The sequence below is a fragment of the Falco peregrinus genome, chromosome 7, assembly GCF_023634155.1.
Source record: "Falco peregrinus isolate bFalPer1 chromosome 7, bFalPer1.pri, whole genome shotgun sequence".
In the NCBI taxonomy this organism is placed as follows: Eukaryota; Metazoa; Chordata; class Aves; order Falconiformes; family Falconidae; genus Falco; species Falco peregrinus.
The window spans coordinates 48853010-48869801 of NC_073727.1; the positions used below are offsets into that span (position 1 = coordinate 48853010).

At 38.6% G+C, this 16792-nt stretch overlaps 1 protein-coding gene across 2 annotated transcripts in view; it reads right to left on the reverse strand.

Moving 5' to 3' along the window:
* Positions 1 to 16792, reverse strand: part of UTRN (utrophin) — a 351512-nt gene that overhangs the window by 122842 nt on the left and 211878 nt on the right. For both annotated transcript variants that reach the window (XM_013304556.3, XM_027796967.2), the window contains 2 exons: positions 13203 to 13375; positions 8395 to 8551 (listed from right to left, as the gene is read on the reverse strand). In XM_013304556.3, coding sequence (XP_013160010.2) covers positions 8395 to 8551; positions 13203 to 13375 — 330 coding nt within the window. The remainder of the gene's footprint in view (positions 1 to 8394; positions 8552 to 13202; positions 13376 to 16792) is intronic.

The window sequence follows — 16792 nt, forward strand, 5'->3', positions numbered from 1 at the left end:
AAAGCTGCTTCTAGTAATGTTCCTAGCAGTTTCACAGCCCCTCACACTACCCACCCTGGATAAATGACATCCACCGAAAGCCAAGTCAGAAAATACAGATGGTGTGGTAACTTTCTAAGAAAACTTAATAGCTGAGGTTAAGAGCTCTTGTAAACAACAACAACAACAACAAACTAACCCCAAAACCCAGAACACCCCCTGCAAGGTTACTTTGCCCATTAAACCAATTCCTTTCATTTCTGCTGCATTCTAAAAAAGCAGCAAAGCAAAAAATGGGAAAAATAACAAAAATACAAGAAAAAGCAGAATCCTATTTCCTCCCCTATTTTGTACATACATTTTGAAGCCTAGCCTTTAATCTCAAGAATCTGCATGAAAACAGGAGTGGGCGGCTGCCATGGCAACACAATTTTTCCAATTTATTGCTGATGTTCCTAGGGTGGATTACTGGCTGTAATAACAAGGGATTGAGGATCCAATAGTTCAGGAGTTAACTGGAATAAATATTCTTCTCCCCTAAAGAGTCTGCCTGCAGCAGTAAGAAGCAGGATCTAGATGAAGATATCCTTAACAGAAAATAAAACTGATTCTTCAACAGTCCATGCCTGCAAATGCAGACAAAGTTTCAGAGGGATTTTAAAGTGGCAGCAGCCTCTCTCTTACTGTGTACATAAGAATATGGAGTGCATCGTCAACTAATGCTGCCGTTCAGTTTTCTCCAAAACAATGATGCAGAGGATACTCTGCCCTTTGAGAACACAGGATGAAAGAGGATAAAACTCTCTAGCACTTGCACAAAACTCATATGGAAAAGGCTCAGTTACACAGAGATTCTTAAAAGATTTGGAGTAATCCTTGCAAGCTCCATCCCACACCTGGAATGACAAGTGACCAGCTCTGCTAAATATAGTATGTTTCTTCTTACTGGTACAATTTATCAAAACAGACCACAGAAAAATCAAGGACACCCCAGAAGATTCTGTTGTTATACCAAAAGCATCTCAAACTGGTGTCAGAATAAGAAAGGTACAAGCAGGACAAATAACTTTCAGCTCCACCTGATACAGGGTATGAAAGCTCCTGAAAAAAATATAACAATGGCCATTGTATTATTGCAGCTCTGTAGTGGTTCTCTGCAGTTGGAAAAACAGATTTGCTGCTGCTGTGCTGGTGGGTTTTTCCTGGCTCTCTGCCTTTGGAAAAACAGACCCCAGCAAAAAAATATTTTCATGCAGAGAAATGTCCTCTCTCATTTCCGTGCACAAGTCCATTTCTGTGACCCAGAGCTCATCTGTTGATGTGCTGTCCTTAGGTTTCAGGTAATACCCAGCATTTTTTAATACAAATGAAACATCATTTGATCCTAAGAAAGCATACACTGTACTGAAATCCCTGAATTCTTTTCTGGGCAGTTATGGCTTAGAAAAAAGGTCTTGAGAGTTTCATTGACAGGTCTCCGAAATAATTTGCTCAACATGCAGCTGCAACCAAAAAAATCCCAAAAAACCAAAGAAGCCAAGAAAATGCTGCACATCATCGGAAGGGACAAGACAAAAAGCCATTGTTTTACTACAGTATAAAAAATTGATGCAACTTCATTTTAAGTACCACATGCAATACCAGCCACTGCACCTCCATAAGGATATAGTGAATGCAGAGAGATGAACAACAGAGGTAGTTAAGGGAATACAATAGCTGTCTTATGGAAATTGGTCACCGATATGTTTGTGCTCTACCACCTTCACTGGCTATGCACATGGCTCACTCTTGAAGGTCAGGCCACAGCCAGTCGTGGTCTTCCAGCTCAAGACACAGGAGTGGAAATGGATGGTCTGATACATCCTAGTGCATCAAAGTGTTCTGAGAATTTATTAGTAGTAGATGGGCTACTACTAATAATAATAATGGAAGCAGGGTGGTCTTTTGGGATGTGAGACAAGGAGCAGCAAGCAACACTGGACTCATTGCAGCCTTTCAAGGGACAGACAGAAATGTTGATTGCTGTGCCGTTTCTGCAAAGTAAGCCTGATTTGTGTCACACGCATTTCCCTCCACAGCAATGTCAGAACATCCTCTTAGATATTTGAGGATAACTATAAACCTTCAAGAATAGGCTTTATTCGGTGGTTTAAAAGAGACCCAGTGAGGTCCTAAAAGTTTACATAGGAGTCTTTGATTAAAACACACACTAGATCCTCAGAAAAGGGCAACATGAGATGTATATACTGATAAATACCTATTATCAAAATGAGAGTATCAAAAAGGCAAGCCCACAGAAATATTTTATTTATTATCTATAAAAAATTATATAAAAATATAAAAAATATTATCTATAAAAAAGTGCATATCAACTGTTTTTTCCACAGTAAGACAATCTGGTTTACTCTGCATCAGTGACAGAATATTTTGTTCTTTCGTTATCCAAGTTACTTTTTATTTTAAGTACTGATCTGTTGCAACTTTCCTAACTTATCAGAAGACAACCACACTTCTGGGAACAAGCTGAAATACAGCCAGAAGCAACATTTTTTTGTCAATGTAAAAATACATCCTAATCTAACACTTCATTCTTTGTGCCATGCTTTTGTTTACACATCATTCTTCTGGAGAAATAGCCCAGGAGAGCAGAGCGATACACTCCTGATTCATTTACATGATACACAAATCAGTTTGAGTAAATCCTTAGTGAGCAGTGGCTTCATGTCAGACAGGCCCACTTGAGAACTCTTCATTTAACTTCAGGCATTAACTACGCTTCTTTTCCTGTAACAAAATATTCCCACCCACAATTTCCACCTCTTCCTCCTAAACACACTTCAAAGGAAAAAGCCTCAGTTAAAGCTCAATTAATTGTACCATTCTTGTACAATACAATTCTTTGTACTGGACAATCTCTCTTTTTCACCATTAATCAACGTTTTGGATTCTCAAATATGCACCACACTTAAAAACTTCCAAGAGTCCTTAAAAAACTCCTATCCATTACAAGTTTACTTAAGGAGCTCTCAAAACATTCAGTAATGCTGACTGACTAGTGGGGAGGCTATTTCCCCTCTTGATAGAGCGTATAGTTTTTGAAAAACACATCCTTACTTTGAAGGGCCACTTCACGACATGACAGAGACCGCTCAAGCTCCTGCTTCAATCACATCCTTGTCCATCAGATCAGGTTGCAGCTCCTCCTCTAAGCAAAAGGCTGTATTGATCCTCCTCTTCCAACCTCAGACTTTTTAATTCTCCTTTCTGACCCCCTCAGAGCACACGTGTCAGTCAAAATTTATACTTCAGCAAGTAGCTGACCACCTGTACACAGGACCGATTATATGCATTCTTCATGTCTTATGTGATGAAGCATAACAAATTAATAAAGCCCTTTCTAGACTGTAATTAAGAGCATAGACTAGGGCAGTACTGATGACAATATACTCATCTTTTGATTCTTGCAGTTAATTCCTAACATGGAAGCAGATTTTAATATAGAAAATACCCGAGAAAAACAAATCTAGAATAATTAAGTAGGACTTAATTTAATAAGCCCATTGACTGAAGTCAGGCAGGCACACTGAAAGAGCACAGAGAAGTTAAGGCTAGAAAAATCTTTTCTCCTCACAGACTTTTCCTGCTGGTAAAGAGAACAATGGTATTACAGGCACCCTGAAGGGACAACAACAAGTAGAAAGCAGTTTCCCGTTGGCTATGATAACATTTTTTTTTATAAAAGTGACAACAGCTAAGTAAACCAGAACTAAATATTTGCATCTTTCAGCATTTGATTACTTTAACAAACCAAGTCTGAAACATGAAATACATAGACAGCAGCCTGAAGAAGTTTAAAGAGCATCTGAAATATTAATGACCTACCCATAGACATAAAATTATCAATCAAACATTCACAGGTCCTTGGCCAATTCATTCCAAGCTCAAACGAAGCTAAGTTAAGCATCTCTGTGATCCAAGACACATGCATTATTTAGCATTAGCTAGACATTTGTTCATTTTTGCAGACAGATGCCAACAGGATTTATGTGAGAGGGTACCCATTTCTGCTTAATTTGAAATGTCCTGTTCTCTCTCTGAAAGCTAAACCACAGTGATTTATAAAATATAGGCAGTCTTTGTATTTTAGCAAAAGCACACTTTCAAAAAGCTACAGTCAGGAACTCTTCCAGCAGAAAAGCAAGATACAAAGCTCTCTGTGCATCTCCAGAGAACAAGGTGTCAGAATCTGCGTTGTCTCCTTTTGTACACAGGTGTGACTAGCTATTTCCATAGGCACAAAACCAGCCCACTGATTTTTCACTGTACTTTTGTACCTCTTCTTTTCAGCAGAATAAAATATTGACATAAGGGTTGTCTTTTGGGATTACGGGGGTGAGGTTGTTTTTGATGTTGGTATTGGTGGGTTGGTTGTTTTGTGGGGTGGTTTTGGGGTTTTTTACATGGACTACGCAGCTAATCAAAATTTGCATCACACTTTAAAATCCTAAATAAGCATTCATAAGGAAAACTGAGAAAGAACAGAATGAAAGGGAAAACCTGAGCTGGTAAGGACAAGCAACAGCAAGAAACTGGAATTACAGGAAAAACCACTGGCAATAAACCCTGTAAAGGCAGATGTCATCATTTTCTTTTCCCTATAAGCCATTCCTTGTGTCAGTACCTTTGCAGATAAGTTTTCTACACTCCAGGAGTGTGATACATGTAGACTCAGCTATTGGGTACACTTCATAACAATCACTTTTTAACTCAGGTACTTTTAAACTTCCTCTCAGCATCCCAAAGCACTGATGAATTTTCCAGTATTCTTGGGAGTGCCACCACAGTCCACTCACAAAGACAAAGAAATTTTGAGAATAACTAAAATAGGAAATTCATTTTCCCATATTTAAGCTTCCTCTTGCCTTGCCCCCTGCCAAACACAGAGCACAACTCAACACCCAGACAGAATGTTCTCACTGCTTAACTGTGCTCAGCATTTAGCATGTGATAAGACCATGAACTACTACAGATGACAGAAGTTTGGGTGAAAAACACAAAAGCCAGTCCAAAATTTAAAAGTATTTGCTACATCCTGAAAGATTTCTGTTAATCTGAGAAATATAGGCTAAATCTGTAGCCCTGATTCAGGTGACTAATATTGCTGTCAATAACGTTTGCTTTTAAAGCATAGGAGAATAGTTGATATTTAAAACACAAACAAGTTTAAAAATCAAATCGCAAATAATTTGTTTCCTCCTGTCCAAACAGGCCTTAGCAGCAAATAAATGGCGTGAGCTAACCCAGACTGTCACATAATACTGTACTTATTTTTCTACCACTGCTGAAGCCAAGCACCAAGTGAAGGAGACACAGAGGGAAAGATGAATACAATTAGTGACAAGAAGCTGAAGCAAAGAAGTCATTTCATGTATCGGGGGAGGGCGCAGGGAGGAAGTAGGTTAATAATAATAATGATTATTGAACAAGTAGAGGCAAAAAGCAATGCTAACAGAAGGAGGATTGAGGACCCCGAAAAATAAAGGGTAGGAGATGAGACTATCATGGGTGCACATCTTACAGAGATGAGCCACTATTTCACCACTTCTATTTTTGAAGTACCATCAAGGACAAGATCAGGTAAGCGAGCTGGAAGTAAGAGCAAAGGGATCACAGAGAAGTGAAGATAAATTGAGGTATTGAACCGCTCAATTTGTATGAGGACAACTTCAAAGCAACACTCAGATGTGAAACTAAAGGAAAGAGGACAGCAGAGGCACCCAACCCTTGCTCAGGGAGACCTGGGGAGAACCTTTCCAAGGCCAGCTGATGTGGTACTGCAAGAGCTTAATATGGGATCATAAAAAAGCAGTTGATTAAAAGTAAATCTTATGAATAACATGAAATGTTTAGAAGGTTTAACACTTGAAGAAGCATAAGCAAAGAAGCATTGAAAGAAGTACCAGGACAGCCAGGGATGAGAGGTGGAATAAAGGGAGTATGTCTGAGAGTGAGAGAAATCAAATAATGTCTCTGCAATATTTATCTGATACAGTTGCACCTCAAATCTCCAATGAAAAGTTTCAGCTTAACACAGAATAAATATTCTAAAAAGAGTACCTTAAATGCAAAAAGCAAGTGACTGCAGCCAGTAATACCACCACAAGGCACAGAGAGACTGACAGCACGGAATCACAAAGTTATTTTACAAAGAATCTGCTGAAAGGTCAGATTTGTCAGAAGGTTTTGAAAAGGGAAAAAAGAATAAAAAATCCCAGGCATAATTCCTGCGTTCCTCAAACAAGCGCATCCTTATTCAACATCCTAACCACACTGACCATTACTTAGCTGTGCGAAAGAAGTGGAAGAAGCACCTCCAATGGGTTTTGGTTTGGTTTGTTTTTCCTCCAGTTTTCACCTTCTACCTGAATAAACACAACTTTTCATCTTGATGTAGTTTATTAGTATTCTGCAGCTTCAGCCAGGAAGAAACAATACCTGCTAAGAAACAGCAGTGAAGCACAAACCAACAGACAACCGTGGTCCAGCTCCTCTCCTCTGCCAATGACTAATAAGCAACACTTCAATACAAAGTGAAATGCCATGTGCTAATAATTCATGCTTGGTACAGCACAGTATCATCACACGATATATGGGAATCTCTTGGTTCCTACCAAAATAACTGTTAAAAAATAACTGTCCACTCATCAGCTAAGAAATATAGGCAATGCAACATTGTTCTTTTGCTTGCATAGGTGTACAAAAAACAGTGATGCACCGGGCTGCTTTAACTTTGTGTGTTGCAGACCATTAACACAGCTCGTATGAAATACTGGACTCAGACAACTATATCCAATACAGTGACATTGCAGAAACATTGTCTTTTCAAAAAATGAAAGAATAATCTCTAAAAGCTCCCGAATGCACTTACCAGAATCTTAACCTCAACACATAACAAAATATCAGCTATTCTTTAAATAAAAGGGCAAAGATTAAACAACCCAGAAGTGTTCTGTCCTTCACACTGCTGCAGTTCACTAGTGACTCAAATGAGCCATCCAGCATGATTGCTCCTAAATTTTTCTGCTTTGGAATGATGTATATAACCCCATTTTTATAAATCAATTTGAGATCTTCATATGAGAGGCACTACCAGCATTATTTCTTATTATCATGCACATACTATAACCTAGCATGAGACACAAACAAGCCCTTAGAAAATGACCTGTTAGAGATCTATCACCTCCCACTGACCTCCTTCAAAACATATATGGATCTGTTTGAGCCTTTTATTGCTCTTTGGCGTTAGTAATCCACCATTTCATCATTATAAAACATTCACAGCAGATGTGCCTAAAAACAGAGCATGATGATTTAAGTGGATAAGAACAGGAAGAGATGAACTCTCAAGAAACAAAGATCCTGAGTTTATGCTAATAACTTTACTTTAGAAGACTAAATTAAGGATAAATGTATGCAGATCTCCTTAAGCTCTTCTATTTTAAAGTTAATTCTCAAAACTGCTGTTCATGCCAGGCTACGTTTTCTGTAGTTTCTCTAAGTATTCTGAGTGAGTATTTCTGCATTACTAAGTGTTTTCTCAAATTCAATTTTTGCCCTCACCACAGCCGAAAAATCAGTGTTGTGTTGGCAGAGGGGAACACAGTTGTTATGCAATTAGCTATAAAAAGCTGCATTTGTTCTCTTTCCCTGTTTACACCATACAAAAGAACAAATATGGTAAGATGGAACCAGCTTTACTAGAATGAATTTTCCAACAGCAAATACATCCTAACTTGATTACTGATCAGAGTTAGTGAGACAGAGTCTACACATTCTACATGAATGAAGATACGTCGTAGATGCAACAGTTTTTTATTGTCAGAAAATACTTAGGAATTAATATCCTATTATGTAACATTAATACCCTATTATGTACAAAACTGCACAGAACTATCAAAACCAGAGAGTTGCTGTAGTTTCAACAGAAAAAGGCAAAGACAAGTTTTAAATCTCAAAAACAGTTTTGGGTCACAAAAATATAAAATATTTGCAGTATAAATCTGCATGGGGGGCAAGGGGGAGCTTCTATAACTGGTCAATTCAATAACATGTAGAAAGCCACTTTATTTTATTGAATTTACATTCAACATGGCTTTCACAACTCTTGTTCAGTTCTTACTTTTGTATGCCTTCCTTAATTTGGAAAAAAACAGCAATTCTGTCTGGCAGAAATCTAAAACCATCAGAATAAATTAAAAAAATTATGTGTTTGGACTAAACATATGTATCAAAAATCCTTTGGATTAAATTTTGTAGACAGCTTCTCAGTTGTGCTTTACTGGGCAAGGTGGGTAAGCAAAGCTTCATTCTATGATTCACAGTAGAATATTTATCTGTAAAACTTAACCATCTTACTTTGCAGTGGTCATACTGTTGCTGTAAGGTTGGAACATCTCCTCCAATGGGCATTTGCCTTTTTAGTTCTTCATCTTTGACATTCAGCCATTTGATTAACTCTTCCAGGGATGTCAGCAATCTGTTCCATTTCTCTGCACTAGCCTCCAAGTGAGCCCTGTGAAAGAACATAGAAGGATATTTAAAGCCCTGAATAGCGAAACCAGCATGGGAATGCAATAAATAAATGAAATTGTTCCATTTTTAAGATAGGAATGTTTCAAGTGTTTAACTGCAAAGCAACTTTGTGTTAAAAAATCCTCCACTTCAAAACATTTTGCACAGCAATTCAAAATAAGCAGACAAAACCCCCATCTACCTGAGATGCTTTAACTCGTCTAAAAATTTGAACAGTGCCTGCCTAAGCAACATAAAGAAATGCTGTATTTTGTTGTGACTCCACCACTGCAGTGCATAAAGTACAAGCATCATTTTGTGAGCTAAAGCACCACAAAACTGAACTCTTTTATGCCAGGGCCTTGACTCTCCAGCAGCAAAAGCAACAAGTTCTCCCAGCAGTGATCAACAGTAAATTGCCTGTGCTACTGAACATATCAGTGACAGATTATTTAATACATCTTTAGTCAATGGTAAGTTACTAGAGAATTAACATAGTGAATCTGTCCCTCAGGTTAATTGACAAAACTCCCAGATTCCATAATACCTTTTTCTATCATTTTAAAGAATACCCTGACTTGATGGCTTCTCCCTGGAGAAGTATCTACAACGTACCTTCATTCATGTAGAACGTAGACTCTGTCTCACCAACTCTGATCAGTAATCAAGTTAGGATGTATTAATCAGGCAGAGGAGAGGCACCGCCCTCCCCCATCTATGCCAAGGCAGGTTACATTTAAATTTACAGTTTTGCCGTTAGACTCAGATTGTTACAAAAATAAAGCATCTCTATGAATTTCTTGAAGCAACCACAATTAAAATGTTAAGATCTATAGCTTCTGTAAATTTGATAGTGAAATCTCTATTCATCATGATTTATTACTGTATCTAGCACATATAAGTGGCGATCACCTTTAAAAACTGACACTGTGAGGCTTCAAAATTCCACTCCAGTTATTTAGTGGAATTCTTGTACACAAAATGAATTGGAAATCTCTAAAGGGGATAAACACTCCCGTAGCTACTTAAAAGACAATTTAAGGGTGACTCACTGTTCATTTAATATACAGGGCAATAAAATCAATAGTGAAAAAAACTAATTTGATATTAATGTGAATGATGTGGCATATGAGACAAGATTAAATGCATTGTAATCTACTACTAATGAGCATCCATGTGTATGCCAGATCATGCCAGAGGACAATATCACTAGCACATGGTTTCAGGTTCCGTGCAAGCTAAACTTGTGGGGGTAGAGCAGTAAGGGGTGGGGAGGAAATGGCCTACACTAACAGAAACTTGAAAATTCTTCTCTAACACGAACCGAGCTAACCTCTCTTGAAATGTCAGAAAGACATTAAAGGGAAAGAAAAAAACACACAGTGCAAAACATACTATATCAGCCTGGATTTCTCCTGAATTTACCCTTCTAATCTTATTAAAGAAATACTGAAAATAAAAGTGAGATGCAGTGGCAGCTGTAGAGTAGACACAAGCATTCAATTCTCCTGGGAAGCAGAGACACATGCATTCAGTAAACCCCATTCAAAGCAAATGCAGCACAGGAGCAAGGGAACCAAGGTATGCTCCAATTTGCATTTCAGTGGAAAGTTTTAGTACCATGTTTACATTTGTCATACAGATGTTATCAAAGAGAGTCAATAAACTACATTTATAGTTCTGCAATGTTTCTTTGGCTTCTTTGCTTTTAAAGACAGGATTTCTGGCCTTTGTTTTGGAATTGGTACTTCAACTGATACACAAGCTGGAAACGAAGTTTCAGGTGCTTGTGCTCACGTGACAAATGAAAAGGCAGTCTCCAAGGATTCACCAATTCAAAGTGGTGGCTTAAGAATCTGCTGTAATAAAAATACAAGGCATATATATAGATCATTGTTTGGTTTTGAGCACGGCTTGGAGCAACAATATTCCCTAGCATCAACCACCTGATATTCAGAAGCTCTCCTGAGTGAATCCCAGATGAGCCTGAAAAGCCCAGATCAGAGGTCCTCAAACTTTTTAACCAGGGGGCTGGCACAGATGAAGTGGCAGGAGGTCATCTGCGGCTGCTTGGTTTCCCCCCCCCCAACCCCCGGCGGGGGGGTGTCTGTAAATACCGGGAGCCAGATTGAGGACCCTGGGGGGCCGTATCCGGCCTGTGGGCTGTAGTTTGAGGACCCCCGGCCCAGATGCTCCCATCCAGCTGACCAGACTGAGAGTATCCCTGCCACCTCCACCCAGGCTGGATAAAATAATCCAGAAGAACAGCAAGTGACATAGCTCCCCTTTCTGTTGACCCAAGAGGCTCTCTTCACAGCTGGAGACCTACTCAGCTTTTGCTTCTGCTATGGAGGTAACACTTTCCTGCTGAATGACAAGGGAACACATGGAATCAAAAAAGATCGGTGGGTGGTCTAAATATAGAGAATCCTTCTCTGTTTCTCCCATATTTTCACACACATCCCCCAAACACTAACACTCTCACACCTCCTGCCCCAGGGAGAAAAGAATTTCACCTACATATTTGGCTTTAAAAGGCAGAGCCACACAAATGTGCAGCTTTGTTTTCTTCTTGGGAATAAGATAATAAAGACAGAAAAAGAAAGGAGTATGAATAAGTCTACAAGTAATTTCAAGAAGGGGTACAGTCCTCTCCAGTATGGTTTCATAGTCACTACAAGTATAGGTTTAAGTAGTTTCCATGCATTTAAAATGTGTCACAAGAGTGTTGCTTTTCCAGTTTGGAACACCCTTTAGCCAACTTAGCAAAGAAGTCAACACTGACTAGCACCAGCAGCTCTGAGGACTGAAATGATGAAGAAAAACCTCTGAGAGAACCATACTTTCAGCAATTAAAAGTCCATCAGAATGTACATAACTGAGAATATTCTAAATATTCTAAAATATCCTAAAAATTTAGAAGCACTATCCCAAGCTAAAACCCGTAAGAAAACAGATTTTTCAGTTATCGGTCCTAGCATCTAACAGCGTTATATGCTGTTCTCAAGACTAATCCATCCCGTTTTGCTTTCCAATTCATCCTTGAAAAAACTTACACCAAGAAAGCAAAAACTGAAGGCAGACAGCTAGATCAACACACTAACTTCATACCAGTTCTATGCTTTGTTATCTCCCTAAAAAGGCTTTCAGCACTCTGCATGACTTAGAAAAATGAACTGCAATCAAAGAGCAGGGCAGAATACACAAACTCAGTAATTCTGTGCTCTTTTCAGTGGCAACGGAGGTTTGAAAGCTTAATTTAGTTGTCTTATATTTGGTCCAGTAGTCTCTTCCTTGCTTATCTTCCACTTGTAGCTCAGTGACGTTTAGCTTTGAAACATTGCAGGTACCAGCAGAGTAACACAAACATTGCAAACACTAATTCTGCCCAATGGGATGCACATGCTGTATCTACGCAGATGTGAATATGGGTCCGTATTCTGAAGAGCAAGTACTCCCACTTTTCTGAGCATTCACTGCACAATCACTGTCTCTGTATTACTGCCTTGGAACCCACAGCTGGCCAGGGTAAACGGCTTGAAGCCCCTTTTTTTGGCCATTAATTTTTCCCAAAGTATGATCAAACCCAGTAAAGGCCAAGCAACTGAATTGTTCTTGCTAGAACTCAACAGTTGCTAAGTTACCACCTTATGAGCATGTTTTCATCTTTCTCTCACATTGACTTACTTGTCAGTAGAACTCATAACAGCCCAAGTTTAACAGCTCTTGTGTGATGGAGCCACACAAGCCCCCACACTGAACTCTTTGGTTCCTCAGGTTCAAGCTCTGACTGTGGACTTTCAGGGAGCCAATTTACCTATTTTACTTAACTGTTGAGCAGGTTGGTGATGGGATAAGTGGAGATAAAAAGCAAACGTTACATATTCCCCTCTGTCTCACACTTTCAAACTCTTATGCACAAATTGCAAACTCAACTCATTTCTCTGGTCTTTAGAAAATTCCTATGAATGATTAACATTGTTCTGTTTGATTAAAAGAAGTTTCCTTTAATCAACAGGCAAGCAGTTGCAATTAAAAGCTCTAGAAATTCTTTTCTATGTAACTCATTTTAATGTGGAATTTTATTCACATTAATATGGTAACATCTACTTCCAAAATTATATCACGAAGACTTTAGCAATGACTACACTTGGACAGTCAGTGAGCTTGGCTCTGGCAGGGTAAAAAAAACGTAAAATGCATTCTTGATTAGTATATATTTTAAAATATTTCTTAATTGAACAGCAGCAATAAAAAAAATTACTAATATGGATCAAGACACTCAAGAAGGAAGTCCTATCAAATTAATAGTTTCAGTGGTAAAATCAAAAACAACAAACCCCTGATCTCTCGTCATAGTAACTGTATTCACAGAATTACTTTGTTGATATTGCTATTGATTTACAATAAGGAAAGATTCAACATATGTTCTGGAAAATTTAGTACAGATTGGCAAGTTACAACCGTGCAGCTCTGGTGAGAGTAGTTAAGCCTAGACGGTGAGCAAGTCCACCAAGTTTTTATGTTTGTGCTCAAGGGTCCTTTACAGAAGAAAATAAGAGTTTTCACTTCAACGTCATGGTCATATTTCTCAAGCCTTTTAGAAGACAGAGATTGCACCCCATCCATGTCTTGACTTTGTCATTACTTACCTGATGTTAGCTGACTTTGCCTTCAGGTCATTCCAGCGCTGGTTCATGTCATCAAGCCGGTGCTGGAGCAGGGCAGCTTCCTCAGAGTTTCCCAAGGCTTTCACCATCTTCTGTCTGTTTCCATCAATGCTTTTAAAGATGTCATTGTGGGCATCAATCTCTGCTTGGATGTCCTGAAATACCAGCAAGAAAAGTCCAAACATCTTAGTTCTCTGAGTAAAGGAAGGGAGAGCTTGTTCTCACATAGTACTCCTAAGCACTAGGGCAGAGCACATAGCCTGACTTTCTTGGGTGACTCTGAAGAGATGGAGGAGGGAAAACCTGCAACCCTATTAACATCATTACAAAAGGTCTAGCTTTAAGTGTGAGAAAAGGAGTTTGAAAGTCATCGTTGACTGTGAAACAGGACTTTGAACTACAAACACTAAGTTCTCTGCATGTTTTTGTAGCATTGAAGGTAAATTGTCTACTGTTCTCCCATGCATTTCACACAGTGCAGCATTTGCAAATGCACTGGAAATCATTTCCTACTCAGAAATTACAGATCCAGCCTTAGCTATGCTGTCTCTTTCCCCTTTGAAATAAAACATTGCAGAGGTTTTACACAGCCCAGTGAAATTCAAACTATGTAGTGCTTTACGTCACATGCAATGAAAACTTTTAACTAAAACCTACATCCTTAAACCACAGTTAAATGACTACAGCTCCTACAAGCCCATTTTTACAAAAATACTGTACCCCATGGCCTGCAATATATGGAGAGGTAGACATAAAACAGCAGGATATATTATAATCTGAATTCCACAGTAAATACTGAAAAGAAAAAGAAGTTCTTGTGATTTCAGTTCAGCTGACTCATTTCTCATCCCCTTCGAAATTAAACATTTTATTCTCTGATCTACCATCTGCCTCAAGAAACACATTACAGATGTTGTCTTCATCTAACAGAGTACAGTATTATTTTTAAAACACATTATAAGAGCAAACAAAACTTCCTGCATCACCGCCAATGCTTTCTAGCATCCATCCATCTATGTATTAATAGAGCAATGTAAATGTGTGGAGAGCCAGGAGGTACTGGCTGTCTCAATAGGATTAATCAGCCAAGATTGTGACAGGGACTTGATGCAGATGTAAATAAAGCTCTTTTGCAAAGGAAGAAATTCAATAACTGAAATCCCTTAAAGGTTTTTATTCTTCCAGAAAACTGCTCCGTAATCTCCATCTGTTCCCCGGAGCAGGAAAGGAGCAGGTTTTTGTACCTCCTTGTCCTCAAGATGTAGTCCAGCATCTTGGAATGCTTGCACATCTACAAATGATAGTTGGAAACAGTGGAAAAGTACCTAGGAATCTGAGGCAACGTGAAAGCTTTCTTCAGTTAGGGAAGAAAGCAAAAAGTAGTAAGGATGCAGCTGGAGAAGTAGGGGGAGGACAGGCAGAGAAGGAAAGGGAGGGAACAGAAGGCAAGAGAGGGGAAGGGGAGGCATCAGTGAAGCTCTAAGCTCTAGTTCTCCAGCTGAGCTACTATGTGACTTTGGATAACTACCTATTATTTTCCCTGAGCTTCACTGCTTTAAAAACAGGTAAAAAGACACTTTTGCTGCCTTTAAACCACCCTGATAAAAATCACCATTCTAAAAACAGATACAAGCAGTGGCATTTAAAATGAGAAACCAAAATGGAGGTGTCCGAAGATCAACAAGCCCAAATAAGACAGCACAGTCATCAGTTAAAACAAACCAGATGCTTATCTCGAAACATTCGCAGCTCCTGTCCTTTTGTCTCCAACACAGAAGTAGACCCAGTGAAAACCAGCTCAAGTCCACACAGCAGGAGATAGAACCACATGCAGCAGTTACAATTTGAATTGCACACTGATTTGTGCTACAAAAGCCTGGTTACATCAAATCCATTTCTTTGCCTCTTTAAAGCTACAAAAGAAAACTTCATAGAAAAAAACACCTGATCTCTAATCTTCTATTCTACAATCACAATATTCCTTCTAAAGCTATTGAGAACCTTCATAAAACATTCTAACTTTGATTACATTTGAGAGGACACTTAAGCATGCACACTTAAAAACGTTACATTCAAAATGGGTTTGATTCTTGCATTTGCCAGTCATCGTGTTACATTGATTAAGGCACAGTAAATCTGCTGTTTGCATTCTTGAGTCCCATCTGTGATGGCCATATTGTGACAGCTCAGTTCAAAGAATCAACTCCTCTTTCTTTTTTCTGATTTCCATTTTCCAAAGGGAAGAAAGGAAAAGAAAAAAAGAAAGAAAAAAGAAAAAAAAAGCACTGCCATCTGATGGATAAACCAATCGTACTGATATTATAGTTAATGAATGTGAGTGCATCACAGCCCTAAAAGGAAAAAAAAAACAAAAAACAGGGAGAGAATTCCAGGTAACATGTTCCACATCAATGTGCACATGGCAGTAGTGCAGCAGGAAGGTGGAATGTGAAAGGTAGCTAATGGCACATTAAGTTATTTATTCCCCCCTAATGATACAAAAAATCTTCAAGACTCTTATTCAGGTATTGTCCTCTGTTGGAAGGCTAACAAGGAAGATGGGCTCCCATCTTGTCCTAAGATTACTACCGATTGCTGCCAATTACAGCAATCTTTACTTCCAGTGTATAATCTTTCAATTCTTATGAGATTTATAAACATGTGGTTGCCTTCCCTTAAGATTTCTTATTTCAAAGTGGGAAAAAGAACTCTATCCATTCTGCACACATCCCAATTCATGTTCATGCTGATCTATTATTTCTCCTTCTCCTGCCTTTTTGTTGGTTGTTGGCTCTTCATATTCTTCTCTATTGTCCTCTATGTGGCAAAAAGGGATGAAGGAAGTTGATTATCCCTGTTCAGGTCCCAACCAGGATTAAAGTCTAATAAGAGTTAATCCAATTTCAGTTTTTCTATACTTTAAAAAAAATATTTAACACTTCCCTATTATCACATGGAAGCTCCCATATCCAGTCACAGGGGCAACACACAGGAGGATGCAGAAGAAGAGGGGGGAAAAATTCTGTTGCTTTTGCTATATAAAGAGGGGGATACAACCGTGAAACACTGCTGTTATTCTTAGCCCAATGGAAAGGGGCCAGAAGTACTCTCCCAGCGAATGCAAAAAAAACAGAAGAGAAAAAAACAAAGAAAAAAGAAACCTAAAGAAATACAATGCAAACAGAGAAGGACACCTTGCCAAAAAAAATGCATAGTTCTTAAACTGTAGTTACATAGCTTTATCAACTTAATTTTTGGAGGTATTACTATAGAGATGCCATATATTGCTAATTTTGCAAATATTTATCTGCATGTATCTGTTAAACTGGTTTGATAATCAGTCAACAGACTGACCTGATAAGGTCAACAGATTTGTTTACGTGCCCGAGTGCTTGCAGGATTAAGGTCCTAAATTAAAAGAAAGCTCTTTGAGGAGAGAATTCATCCTATATGTAAACAAGGTGCAAGTTTCAACGTTTTGAAAGACAGAAAGGAAAAGAAGTAACTAGGTTGACATTTATATATCTGCTTCACCCTAGCCAGACTATGAGATGATTGCCACTTTCCTTAAA